Source organism: Durio zibethinus, chromosome 21, assembly GCF_047325235.1.
Source record: "Durio zibethinus cultivar Kanyao isolate XHJ-2024 chromosome 21, ASM4732523v1, whole genome shotgun sequence".
NCBI classification, from domain to species: domain Eukaryota; kingdom Viridiplantae; phylum Streptophyta; class Magnoliopsida; order Malvales; family Malvaceae; genus Durio; species Durio zibethinus.
Window position 1 is genome coordinate 8,155,351 of NC_143182.1, and position 14,371 is coordinate 8,169,721.

At 33.3% G+C, this 14,371-nt stretch overlaps 1 protein-coding gene across 1 annotated transcript; it reads left to right on the forward strand.

Annotated features, from left to right (window-relative positions):
• Positions 1-4,835: 4,835 nt before the first annotated feature.
• Positions 4,836-10,951, forward strand: LOC111305370 (uncharacterized). Its single transcript, XM_022902846.2, has 6 exons — positions 4,836-5,172; positions 6,278-6,421; positions 6,984-7,063; positions 7,214-9,061; positions 9,798-9,948; positions 10,039-10,951. The coding sequence occupies exons 2-6, from the start codon at positions 6,286-6,288 to the stop codon at positions 10,758-10,760; spliced, it is 2,937 nt and encodes a 978-aa protein (XP_022758581.1). The 5' UTR covers positions 4,836-5,172; positions 6,278-6,285; the 3' UTR covers positions 10,761-10,951.
• Positions 10,952-14,371: the final 3,420 nt, after the last annotated feature.

Consider the following 14,371-nt stretch of genomic DNA (forward strand, 5'->3'; position numbering starts at 1 on the left):
ATGATAAAATAATTAATATTTTATTTTTCAATTAATTTTATATATCAAATATAATCTAAATATATAATATTAAACTAATAAAAAGACATAAAATATTAAAACAGCTACCTCCCTTGATTACACGGGCAGATAATAAATAGCGGCCCAAAACTTTATAGGTGCAACTCCCCATTCTCCCAAAATATCCCATAAAATGTAATTTGTCCATGCCAGGCTGCCATGCATGCCTCTGCCATTCTTAAATTGAACCTGGTATGGTTCAAATGATTCGCGTTTTTTTTTTTTTTGTTAAAGATAAATTTTTACAAGATTAAAGCTCGCTTTTTATCACTTATAATAATTTTTTATATTTTAGGTTTCGCCTTTTTTTTTTTTAATCTTACAATTATAAAATCGAACCTTGCTACGCTAGTTGGTAATTACCGTTACATCACCAATGCCCCATTAATTATATTATTATTGTAATTAATTAATTAGATGTAACCATAATTAAAGCAGAAAAGGACACCTGGCAAAGATAACCATTCCTTTGAAACTTGTGGTCCCACGTTCTGCCACGTCACTCGTTCTGAAGTTGTATCTGTCGAGCATTAAGCCTTCATTCACTTTGTTCACATTTCCTTAACGAACCTCCCCTCCTGTTTAAATCAATGCCACGTGAAACTTTTGGTGTTTGAAGGGACTATCCGTTGTTTGGTAGTTGTACTTTCAGCTTTAAACGCCCATTCTAGATTATACACAGTATAAATTTATCCATTCAAATAAAAAAAATTCTACTCAAATTTTCCTTAGCATGTTATCTTTATTTATTGTTTGACGAAACTGAAGTCTTAAACTGTGCTCTTATAGCTCCTCGGCACTTACCCTTTGTAGAATCGTAAATTTTTTAATGCTAATAAACTATCTAATTATCAAAAATAAATAAGAAAATATTGCATTAAATGTGGCAAAAATAATTGTTACATCCTAACAATCGCATTATGAAAACTTATATATAATTTTACATATGATTTTAAAATAGACTTATCATTTTTTTTAAATAATCACTTTATCATTTATAAAATATAAAATTAAATTTGAAAGTACATTACATGCAAACTATCTTTTTTTATTTCTTAACTTATTTTTTAAAATGTTTTACTGACTTATCACTCGAATGTTGTAACATGTTTTGAAATTTTAATTTTAATTTTTTAATTTTTATTTTTACAAATTCTATAGATTCATCAATCGAATCTCACGAAACCCAAAATGACCTCAACAGTAATAGTAAGAGTAGCATTATTTAACGATTTGAAAAGTTATATAACATGGGTTCCATTCGATCCCAAGTTCTAAAATTTCTCATTTTGCGTAGGTTGAAAAGTCTGAAGAAAAAATATATTATATAGGAAAACATTGTAGGGTCGAGCTCCTTTTCCGTGATAAATGGAGTTAAACTTACTTTAACTCTTTAATTATAGTGCATGGACGCTAATCACGTGTGATGTGATGTGATTAAGGAATATCACTTAATTACTTACCAACTATAAACAAGAATGCCATTAATATATGCCTTTTTCAATCTGTCCCTTTCTACTGTAGAAAATCTTTGATATTTCTTTGATCTTTGTCCTTAAAAGAATCATATATAATTTCAAGGCATCATCATCATCATCATCTGTTGCAGTTCCACCTTCATTTTGAGCTAATTACCAATGGCAAAAGGTAAATAAAATGGAAAGAAACGGTGAAGTCGTTTTCATTTGCATGTGCTTTTTTGCTTAGTTCTTTGACTAAAAAGAAGGCTTTGTTGGATATGACCCGTTCTGTATCTTTTGCTTGATTTTTTTTATATATGACCTTGGAATTCGATAACAACTACCAAAATCACAAGGTGAATACTCCATTTGCCTCAGGATTTTTCTTGGCCCCATAGAAAAATATTGGTTATTTTGTATCTTTTTATAACTAATCAGAAGTCAAATCCCAAATCAAAACCAACGCAAATTTTGGAATCTGCTAGATTGCTAATGTTGTTTAAATATGTCATGTCTGTTTTTTTTTTTCTTTTATTTTAATTCAATAAACTTGTTAATGACAGTATAACTTATTAATAGAATATTAAAATTTTAATTTTAATGATTAAATTTTAATATTTTATCATTTCAAATAAAAAAATAATTGAATGTAAAATCTTTAATGTTAGATGATGGTGTTTGGTTTAATTAATAATTATTGCTTTTAAAATGTACAAGTTGTCGAAGCTCTTTGATGAAAATAATAACTTGACTCTTTAATGAAAGACTCTTTCAATATTAGTAATTCACAAAAGCGTTATCTATGGTCCTAGGTATTTAAAGATGATTTATGAATCCAAGTCGACCTCTGGGGTTATTTTTTTATTAAGTACATAATAATAGTATTTGTTTATATTTTATTCTAAAATATATTTTAAAATATTAATATAAAAATTATTTTTTATATATTTGTAATAATTAAAGTGTGAGCATACTGATAGACTTAGGCTTAACTCTGAAAATGTTAGGCCCAATAAAATCTCATCAAAATCCAATTCATGTATACCTTAAGATTAACAATTGTGACAATTGGTATGATTTTATTAAAAATATGTAATAATGAAATTCACATAATAAGCTCAGCCCAATTCCAACACTTTATTAGAAGTATCTATTTTAAAGATGAAGCATGAAAAACAAAGTGATATCTCAAAATCAAATTAAAAAAAAATGATCTTTCATTTATTTTTATAGTTTTAAATATAAAAAATTGTTTCTCTCAAAATTTATCACGTACGATTAACCAATTATCTGCATAATAAAACTAGTAGTTGAGCTATAATGGAACATCATTGGGAGAAAGGGGTTGAATTAATAAGGTTGTGTTGTGTGTTGAGAATGTGCTATGAGAGGGCGAATTGAAGCAGCCAGGCAGGCAGGCATCATACAATCACGTCTTCTGTTCTCCAGCTTCAACATTGAGCACACAATCTTGTTATTGTGTGGACATGGTAGTTGGCGTAGGCCCTTTTTGTCCTCCCCAACTGCCAAAATATCCTCGTGTTAACAAGCACGATTGAATCGTTCATGGCCTCTTTAATTATAATGGGCGAAAATTGCAAAAATTGCAAAGTCAATTCACCAATGCTACAATTTACCCAAGTTTATTTTACAAATTTATTATTATTAGTACTTATATTTAAATTAAAAATAATTACTTAAATTATCTGAAATAAATTTCTGATAAAAACATTATTCTTTTGATCAAATTTTCATATTTGTATCAAACACCAGAAATGGAAAAAAAAAAAAAACTAAAAGGATTTAAAAATTGTCACTTGGTAATAAATTAAAGCTTAGATGAAACATTTCCCCAGTAAAATTTCCACTGTCAAAGCCGCGATTTGTTGAGAATTGACAAAAAGGCCTTTGAACGAACCATCCCATATCCCAACTATCCAAAAAGCTTGAGCCAAAATGAAAGGAAAAAAAAAAAAAAAAAGCTAATGCTTAGCTCTGAACTGATCAAGTAATCAAATTAATAATTCATACTTTCATTAAAAATTTCATACAAAATCAAATTATATTTGCTAGATAATCTAGTTGTTATATAGCGTCTTAACCATTTTTACTTAGCCATTCTCGAGACAGAGGAAAAAAGTTTGGGAGTCTAATGTTTTGTAAATATATTAATGATTATTGATATTTTATATGACAAAAATAATTCCTCATGATGGGTAGGTATGGATTAGTGATTGGAGCATAAACTTAAATATTGATTATAATTTTGAAATTTAATTTAAATAATTTATTTTTAAGATATGATATTTAGTAAATTTGATATTTAAATTTTTAAAATTTAAAATCTCTTTTTATATATCATAATTATCACTTTTTTTATAAAAAAAAAAAAAAATTGTCTCTATCTATTTAACTTAATCATTTCCAAAAATGAAAAATAAAAAACGCAAAATCATGCATAAAAATAAACAAACAAATGGACTGACTTTAAATAAATGAACATTTTATATTCATTCTCAATTCTTCAATCCTTCTCCCTCTAAAATAAACCACTTCAGTGCAATCATTGGAGTATTTGTCATTCATAGGAAACTCTCTCAAACTTTTATTTGAATTCATTCATAATTAGAAAGATAGGAAGAGAAATTAATGTGTTTCAAGTTTCAACTATTGGTTGTCCCTCCCCTAAAAAAAAAGTGGTATGGGTCTAATAAAAGCGAAAAATTATATTCTTATTAATTCAATTAACCTCCTTTGACTATAAATTATTTATTATATTTTTACAAATAGTCTAATTATTAAATTAACCTATAATTTTATCCAAAAAATCAATCATATAATACTTTAATATCATTTCTCTATTACATATTAAGAGTTTTTATTTTTATCATTTTGATATTTTAGGCTTTTAAAAATTAAATTTTAATCCTTAAAATAAAAAATTTAGTATTTTATTAACGCACCACGTCATGGTTAGCCATATTAATTGTTTGTTTTCTTTTTTGGCCAAACCATACTAATAATCATGTTGACAGAGTCTTAACATTTTGGTACACATTATTAGTCCTATAAAAACCTCAAAATTATTACCAGGAAATATGTTTAGGAAAAAAAAAAAAAAAAGGGAAACAATAAAGGGCAGAGGTGACGGATCGCCTAATCGTCTAGCCAGTCAAACCAAAAACCAGAGAAAGTAGGGGCTAAATCTAAAATAAAGCAGAGACAGAGGACGTAAATGAAAAATCGTGAAAAATCATTATCCTCATCATTGTTAACTTTCTGGGACTTAAAAGGAGCAATATTTTTAACTCATTTACTCCCACGCCCCCACGCTCTGACTCACTCACCCCTGGTTTTCGCTTCTCTCTCTCTCCTCTGTAATTGAAACACAAGTGAATCAGAATTAAATAAGCTGTTTCGAGTCCGACACCCATAGTTGGTGGAGCGAGGCTTTTTTTCCCATTTCCGTGACCAAAAAGCGAAAGAGTTAAAGCCCAAAAGCCATACTCCGAATCCTGTCTCTCTCTTCACTCGCAAAGTTTCCTTTCAGACACACATTTTACTGAAACAGCGCTGCTAATCGCCACCGTTCTTGCCGGATTCCGGCTAATTTCCGGCCACATTTCACGTGATGTCAGATTCTGATCACCAGGTCTCTCTTTCTCTCTCTCTCTCTCCTCTATATATATATATATATCTATCTATCTATCTATCTATCTATCTATCTAAACTTAATCTCTGCTTCTTACTCGTAAGGAAAACGGCAAAGTTCCATTGGCATGTCAGTTTTAGGGACAGCTAAAGAGCACTTTTCAGTTTCACTGTTTTCTGGTGTTCTTCGTCCGATCTCTCTTTTTTTCGATTTTTTTATTATTTTTAAGGAAATGTAACTGCAAAAGGAAATTAAATTCTCTGTTTATAGATTTGCTTTTCTTTCACTCTGCAATAGTTTCAGCTTTTTTGAAGCTTTTTTTTTTTTTAATTTTAATTAGATTCTTTCTTTTTGATTCGACATATTCTATTTTTTGAATGTCAAAGTTCGTTCTCTTTACTTAATTTATAATAATAATAATTTTATTTTTTGATTAAATTTTTCTCATTTTCCAATGAATACATTTGATTTCTTACTGTGATCATTGTCAAACTGGGATAAAAGTTATATTTTTAATAATAAAGAACACTTTGCAGTCTTTTTTCAGAAGTTATAGCGACGTTTGATGTGATATAACATGCGTGAAAAATAGAATATTTTCTGGCTTTTTTCACTCTGCAAGAATATTGTACATGTCCTTTTTACATTCTCTCATATTCATCATATCCCTTCAAAATCAAGTTCCCTTCTTCTTCTTTTCTTCTTTGCTTTTCAAGACTCCCTGTCTTTTTTTTTTGGGAGGGGAGGGGAGGGGAGGGGGTGTTTAAATTGGTTTCCAGGTATGGAATTTGGACATGGTATTTGATTGGTAAAGAAAATAGCATGTTTGACTTGTAGGAGTGTTGTACTTTAAGTTGGTTGGGACTTGGGATTATAGTATTCCTGCAATTTCATCATTTTTGAGTCATCATCGTTGTTATTATTATGGTTTGGATTTATAGTTTCCTTTGATGTTTATTCTGTTAAATGCACTCTCATTTAACTGATTTGTAGCTTGAATTTGACAATTTCCATTTTCCTTCAGTCCATTTTAGTTTTCTTTTTGTATTTTAAGGAGAAAAACGTTGGAAGTTAATTTGTTACTTTTGATTCATGTGGTTAACAGGTGTTGAAATGAACAGGATTCAGCAAAAGAAAGGTCAAACTATTGAGAAATTTCCAGGATGCCTGGGGAGGATGGTAAACCTGTTTGATTTGAACACAGGCATTCATGGAAACCGCCTGCTTACTGATAAACCGCTTCGTGATGGTGATTTCCTTTCTATGAAGCTATTTTTTTTTTTTTTGTTTGTTTTGCTTTTGAAGTTTGAACATTTTGTTTTCTGGGTAGTGAGATTATAGCATGGTTCCATGATCAGCATTTGTTTCAGTATTCCTTTTTTTTTTTTTTTTTCATTCAATTCTATGCATTTTGCAGTTCTCTTTGTCCCTTGTTAATTGAAGCAATTTCAGAACTCTATAAAATGTCATTGGTGAAAGTTAACTGCTTCATATACCTTTATATTTTCTTACAATGTTTTGAAAGTTTTTAAAATGGTCTAGGATTATGGAATTTTATTCTGATTCTGGAGGTCAGTTGTTCGAGTTCATGTTGATTGCCTTAAGGACTGATGCTTGCCTTTTCTTCGCCTTTCCATGTTTCTGGTGTTAGCTCACTGAAAGTTTTAAGTCGTACAGTTTTTTTCCCAAAAAATCACTTTGATATTCAATTGTATATATGACTCCTGTGTTGCTTATTGGTATTTTTGGTTGTTTATGCTTCGATTATATATTTATCCCGCCATTTTGACATGGTGCTGATTGATGGGCAGGTTTCTCAGTCTCAAGGAGTCAATCTGACGCTGTAAGTATGTTGAGCCCCACCTTTGGAGATCAGATAGAGGATAAAATGGTAAATTGGGTGTTTAGTCTCTGCAATGTAATTATTATAAACAAATTGGAAACAGATTCTGTGCACAACTTGTCTCTTTATCTTCCACTTGAATTATAATATTAAATATCCTTGTGTCCCGACCTGATTTATATTTTTTGGTGTTTGCAGATTGTGTCTGAGTTAAGGAGAACTTTGTCAAACAAGAAAGGTAATGGAACACCCATGAAGAAGCTCATAGCCCAGGAAATGTCAAAGGATGTGGAGTCTAAACATAACGCACCCAATGTGGTTGCTAAGCTGATGGGACTCGATGCACTACCAAGGCAGCAGCATAGTTTAGCTGCACAAAGGTGCCATTCTAAATATTCTTCTCGGCATTCTTTGAGTCATTCTGAGATACCAGTGGAAGTGGAAAGCTGGGAGCGAGATCAAGGCTTTTCAGACAAGCAAGTGCAATGTGAAGTAAATCCCTATCATGAGCTGAGCAAATACAAAGATGTTTACGAAATCTGGCAGCAGTCCCCAAGGACAACTTATTCAAGGGAGAGCTCTCCACAAAAAGGGAGGTATAATGATACTGTGAATCAGAAAAAAATGGCTCTAGTTCGTCGGAAGTTTATGGAAGCAAAACATCTGGTGACAAATGAAAAGCTTCGCCAGACCAAGGAATTTCAAGATGCACTGGAAGTTTTGAGTTCCAATAAAGAGTTATTCCTCAAGTTTCTGGAAGAGCCAAATTCGACGTTCTCTCAGCATCTTTATAATTTCCAGTCTTTATCTCTACCTCCTGTGACGAAGCGTATAACTGTTCTTAGACCTTCTAAGATGGTTGACAAAGAAAAGTTTGCTGGAATAGTGAAGAAGGGTGATAAACAGATGAAGACACCAGTGCAAATAGGTCAAGTGACTGGGTGGGATAGAAATAACACTGCATGTTCTTTCCCCAGTCTGAAAGTTGATGAATATCCTTCCCAACCAACTAGAATAGTGGTGTTGAAGCCCAGCCCTGGGAAGACTGAGGACATTAAGACTGTGGCATCTCTATCTTCCTCCTCTCCTAGGATTTTACATGGTGAAGATTTTTATGAGGAACCTGGAGAGGATGATGTACGAGAATCAAGAGAAGTGGCAAAGGAAATCACTAGGCAGATGCGTGAAAATCTGATGGGTCACAGATGGTATGATAATTCATTTAATAGATCTGAAAATGGGTGTGCTGTGGAAAACCTCAGTGATTCAGAAGTCATGTCACCAACTTCTAGACATTCATGTGATTACATCAATAGGTTTGGCAGCCCTTATTCTTCCCCCTCCTTCAGTCGTGCATCATGTTCTCCTGAGTCCTCAGTTTGCAGGGAAGCTAAGAAGCGGCTTTCAGAAAGATGGGCCATGATGGCATCAAATGGGAGTTCTCAAGAGCAAAGACATGTCAGGAGAAGCTCAAGCACATTGGGTGAGATGCTTGCTCTTTCTGATACAAAGAAGTTGGTGAGATCTGAAGAAGAGGGAAGTAATAAGGAACAAGAACCTAGGGGATCCACTTCCTGCATAGCTAGTAATTTGAATAAAGAAGAAAGTATAAGTGATTCTCCCAAGAATCTTCTGAGGTCAAAATCTGTGCCTGTATCTTCCACTGTGTATGGTGCAAGGCTTAATGTTGAAGTTTCAGATCCTGAAGCTAGCAAAGAACAAGTTACCAAGGAATTGACAAAGGCAAAGAGCATGAAATCATCTTTTAAGGGGAAGGTTTCAAGTTTATTTTTCTCGAAGAATAAGAAAATGAATAAAGAAAAATCTAGTGGATCTCAATCTACAGATGAATCTCCATCTTCAACTCCTGGAACACCAGGTTCATCCATGATTCATCTTCGAAATATTAGCAATGATGCATCTCAGTGCGATAATAACAATTGCATCCAAGAGTGTTCGTCTCCTGTTCTAGATGGATCAACAAGTAAAACTCCTTTACCAGATTTGACTGGCATGGGACAGAAACAAGGCATGATCACTGTGGAGGTAGTTCAAACTTCCCTAGTTTCTTGGCCATTCATATGTTTATTGAATGTTCACATCTTTTTTTGTATACATTTGTACGTACATGCATATCAACCTGCTCAAGTTTTTCTGTATTGCTATTAGATTTTATTGATATCATGGTCAAGATGGGAAGTGGCATACATACATTTGTTGCCTCCCATTTGTTTAATCTAGGAAAGAGGAAAGTAGCACATGAACTGCAAATGCTCTTTCCTCATTGTCTGATGTTGTGAATGCTGCATGTGAATTGGTATAATATAATTCCGCTAATAGGGTTAGAATATATTTTGCTAATATAATGGAAGGGCTCCATGAGTTGTGTAAAATGTATAATTCCTCTAATAGGGTTAGAATACATTTGGCCCATACAATGGGTTTAGGGTGGCGATGTAGCAATTCTAAGCTATTTAAATTGTGAAGTAATGTCTTCATCTGCTTGAATAAAAAAGAAAAGTCTTCATCTTTAAGATTGAGAGAACTAGTTGTGGGTTGATCTCATATTTAACTGTGTCATTGTTTTCCATTCATTAATTGTTCTTGGTTATGACAAATATCAATCATACTCTTAGTCAACTTTGGAGGTCAGCACCCAATTTTATGAGCTGATAGCAGCCATGAAATGCAGATTCTTTGAATTGAACGTGTTATCAGATATTTTGTCATCTAAATTTGTGTGACTTAAATCATTTATTAATACTGTTCTTACCTTTTGTAGGGAGGGTTGTCTGTAGCAAAACCTTCAATGCCTGTCCGTATAAGTGAAAATCAGGACCAGCCAAGCCCTATCTCAGTTTTAGAACCTCCGTTTGAGGAGGATGAGAACACAATTCCGGAGTCCTCTGGCAGTATCAAACCAGTGCAAGGAGGTAAACTTCACTTATTAAACTGGGAAATTTGTTTTTTGTCTATTTGTTTTTTTCTTTTATCCTTATATATTGTCCCTTATATTAGTACAGGACTGGGGGTGCCACCTAGGTCTAACTTGATTGACAAGTCACCACCTATAGAATCAATTGCTCGCACCCTCTCATGGGATGATTCTTGTTCAGAGACAGCTACATTCTATCCATCACAACTCTCTTCGGTTTCTCCAGGTGCCAAGGAAGAAGAACAGGATTGGGTTTCCTCTGTCCAATCATTATTATCAGCTGCTGGTCTCAATGGGGAGGTGCGGTTTGAGTCATTTATTGCCAGATGGCATTCGCCTGAAAGCCCATTAGACCCATGCTTGAGAGACAAATATTCCAACTTGAATGGCAAGGAGCCTCTGCATGAGGCTAAGCGACGACAATGGAGATCAAACAGGAAGCTGGTCTTCGACTGTGTCAATGCAGCATTACTAGAAATCACGGGTTATGGGTCAGACAGTTGCATGAGAGCTATGTCATTTGGCAGGGCCCAGAAGAGAGTCATGAAGGGTGCATCACCCATGCTGGTTGACCATGTGTGGGCCCAAATGAAGGAATGGTTTTCCGGTGAGGTGAAATGTTTCGTGGGTGATGATGGGGACAGCAACAACCTGGACGTAGAAAGGGTAGTGCAGAAAGAAGTTGTGGGTAAAGGGTGGGTTGATCATATGAAATTGGAAACAGATTATTATGGAAGAGAGATAGAAGGGAAGTTGCTAGAAGAGCTTGTGGAAGAGGCAGTGATCGATATGACTGGTAGGTTGTTTTGAGGCTTTTTTTTTTTGTTTTTGTTCTCCTCCCCTTCCTCTATTGAGTGTAACTTTATTATTTGTGAATTTGTGCATTTGATTTTGAAGAATGATGTGATGATACTACCCAGCTTATATGTTAATGCTGCACGAATGTTTATATATATGTTACTAATATTAATATGATAAGTTGTTTAAAGATTTTCATTTTATGATATTTCCACTACCCGACAGTGTCTCCATCCTCAACATCCTCCCTCAGTCCCCCTGGTATTGTATAATTGACCATTTCATTCAGGCCCCTCATCCCCCGTCTTCTTATTTTAATTTTAGTTGCATCGATGAGAAAATTGATCTATTGATTGATGCCTATCAAGCTATTACTATTTTTTTGGTGTATCTTCCCCATGTTACCAGATTGATACTTTTTTTTCTCAATGCGGGAAAGCCAGCCTGTTTGTTCTTGCAAAAGGACAAGAGAACCTGAGGTGGAATGCTGACCCACACGGACACAGGCCACAACTGCCGAAGCTGAGACTAAGGGTAACCCACGGAAGTGGGGATTAAATGAAATTTTCTAGTTGTTTTACTGTACAGTCTCAAACATTCTCTAGTTTTTCAAAAAACAATATGATAACCATCTATCGGCTTAATTTGATTTTAAATGTTTCTGGATCTTAAATTTGTTGATTAGAAATTAGATGAGAATGTGACTATAGAATATGGATGGTAAAAATCAGTTTCTTTTGATCGATCGATGTCCATTGTTGAGCTGGCAGCCATGAATTTGAGAGGTGGGGGATGTTCAACTGCTTCAACTGAGAGTATGATCCAATGCAAGGACAAACAAACTTGTAATTGAGAGGGTAAATCCTAAATTCCCAAGCCATCGTATATGAAGTTTTGATACTATAATATAACATTTTTCCACTATTCTTGTCTTCATCTTTGAGACATGGGTTAGCGTCTGGTTGCTCTTTTTGGTCCTACCCCTTTATTCACATGCTGTTCTGAAGAATCTATCTTTTCCTCTGTTGGTGTAAAGCAGCTGTTTCATCTACTAGTCAAAATTAATACTACTATTTTCAATTATTATCAAGAATGAAAATAGTTCAAAGACAGTAAGCTAAAACGAGAAAGAACAAAACTGGATTCAAGATGGGCATTTCATCCTTGGTACAGGATCTGCTACAGAAAAAATTTTGGTTGTAAACTGGCAAATTCCTTTTGCTTACGCTGCTGCTGCTATAGCTACAGGTTCCTATTGCCTGTCTTGTTAGATTGTTGTAATCAGCCATTGTAATAAGTAGACAATTTGATTGGATGATAATCCTAGTTGATGATTAATGCTTTGAATTTTTATTTTTTGAATGATTATTAATTGGGCAATGTTCAAATTCTACCAGTGTCTTAACTACTTTTTCAGATACCATCAGAATATTTCTTGTATTTTATGCTTCTTGTGTCACTCTCATTCTCATCTATATGTGAAGGTGAAAGCTGATTTTTTTTTCTTTTTTCCCTCTTGTTTTTTTCATAACCGTAAATCTTTAAAAAAATCCCATGGAATTAGATGAAACATTCGTGTCTTCACAAACATTTCCTAATCCATCTTTTTGCACATGGAATGCCCATGCTAGAAAACAAATTGAGTCAAGCATTAGTGTCTTCCAATATTCTTTGAAAGCTCAATGAACCCTGTGATAGTTGACAAGCTTTCCAATCCAACACCAAATTGATTTGGAGAAAATGCAATTAGGGAAGGAGAAAATAAGATTAAATGCAAAGAAGAAAAAAAAAAGGCTAGTTATAACAAAGCAAGTATTTCTCTGGTTGGAACACATCTATCTATAGTGGTTAGAACCATTTATTATATGAGAGGATAGAATGAGAGGTGGATTTCTAGTCGTACATAAAAAGTATATTATGGGTTTTTCTTAAATTATAAAGAGAAAAAAATTGAACCTCAAGCAATCCTAAATATTTTAGATGTTGTTGTTCAAGCCTCGACTATTTATGCATGCCACCCGCGTTTATAACAGTGACTACTACTTCTGCTAGATGTCTGATACAGCATTCATTAATGCAATGGTGACTTGATAGATTGGATGCTCCCTTCTGAATCAAAACTAAAGGATGAAAATGAACCAAGTACTCCAGTTTTGTGGTTTGTGTTATCACAATTGTCCGTCTCAAAAATGAAAATTTTGGAGCCTAAGAATCAGTACAAATTCTGAAGTGCACTGCTTAATCCTTTGAAATGGTTAAAATAGCATGTAATATTTTATGTGATGATCCCATGAGGAGCAGCTGCTACAAGGTAAAACGAGAATGCTTATTCATCTCTCAAACTATTGTCTCTAAGAATAATTTAAAATCATATTGTATCAAAGTATGCTCTCCTATTGTTATAATTCAAAATCATATTATACCCTAAAGGTGGCAATCATATGATCATATATTAGTGAAAAACAAAACTAGGTGGGTAAAAAAGGTGGAAAATGCCTAAGATTGCATAATCAGCTAACAGAGTATAAATAAATAAATAAATTCAAAGTGACAGTGTAAATATTAACCTATAAATTAGAGCGGCACTCAAAAGAAATCTCGTGACGTGGCCAACAATTGTGTGATAATTAATAAAATACTGCTTTTTAATTTTAATTATTAGAATCAAATTTTAATAACTTTAAATATAAAATAAATCTCATGACTTGAAGTCAATCGTATGTTATATGACTTAAATAATCTAAAAGAACATTCATGCTGAGATCCGAACAAGAGACAATTGAATTCATGAAGGGGACTTGGATTTTTAATTTCCCTAACCATGTGCTCTGCTTCTGCTTACAACCACTGTATGCAAATTGGGTTCAATGTATATAGTACAAAAAACATTTGATAACTACGCTTATAAATAAATTAATAAAAGTCTTTTTCTAAACCATCTCAGTTAACTTTATTTCTGGCTTAGATCAACAAACAAAGGATTAAACAAATTTCCAGCATTTCTTATTACAACTAGGAAACAATAAAAACCTTTGCCATAGGGATTTTCCAAGGACTGAGCAAACGGGATATTGCTGTAAGGCAGAAACATGCAGATGCACAATACATAGCTAAGCTCATCTCATGAGATTTTTTCCGAAACTTCATGTGTAATTTCCTATTACTACCAACCAAAACCAGTTAGTTTGGTTAGATAAATTTCTAACTGGCAAATTGATGTTGTGAAAAGTTGTGACCTTGAACTCCATAAAGAACCTGCACAAATTGCTTAAGGGCAAGGAAGCAACTGGTCAAAGTATAACAAGAGGACAAGAAGGACCTGAACATCATCAATACTAGCACAGATATGTACTATTATGCATTTCTGGATGGTCCTCTCGAGTATTTAAAAGAATAGTTTTATTTATTTTTCCAAAAAACAAAACAAAGAACTCCTTTTATTCTGGTATGGACCCAGAGATTAAGCTTGTAATAATCTATCTACATCCAGGATATATAGCTTGGAACAATAGGGTTGATGAAAAGAAGGTAAAAGAAAATGAAGGGGCTTAAATCAACTGCATAGGTTTAGAAAAAGTACATTCGCTCGGACAAAACATACTAATGACGATGAGAAAACAGTA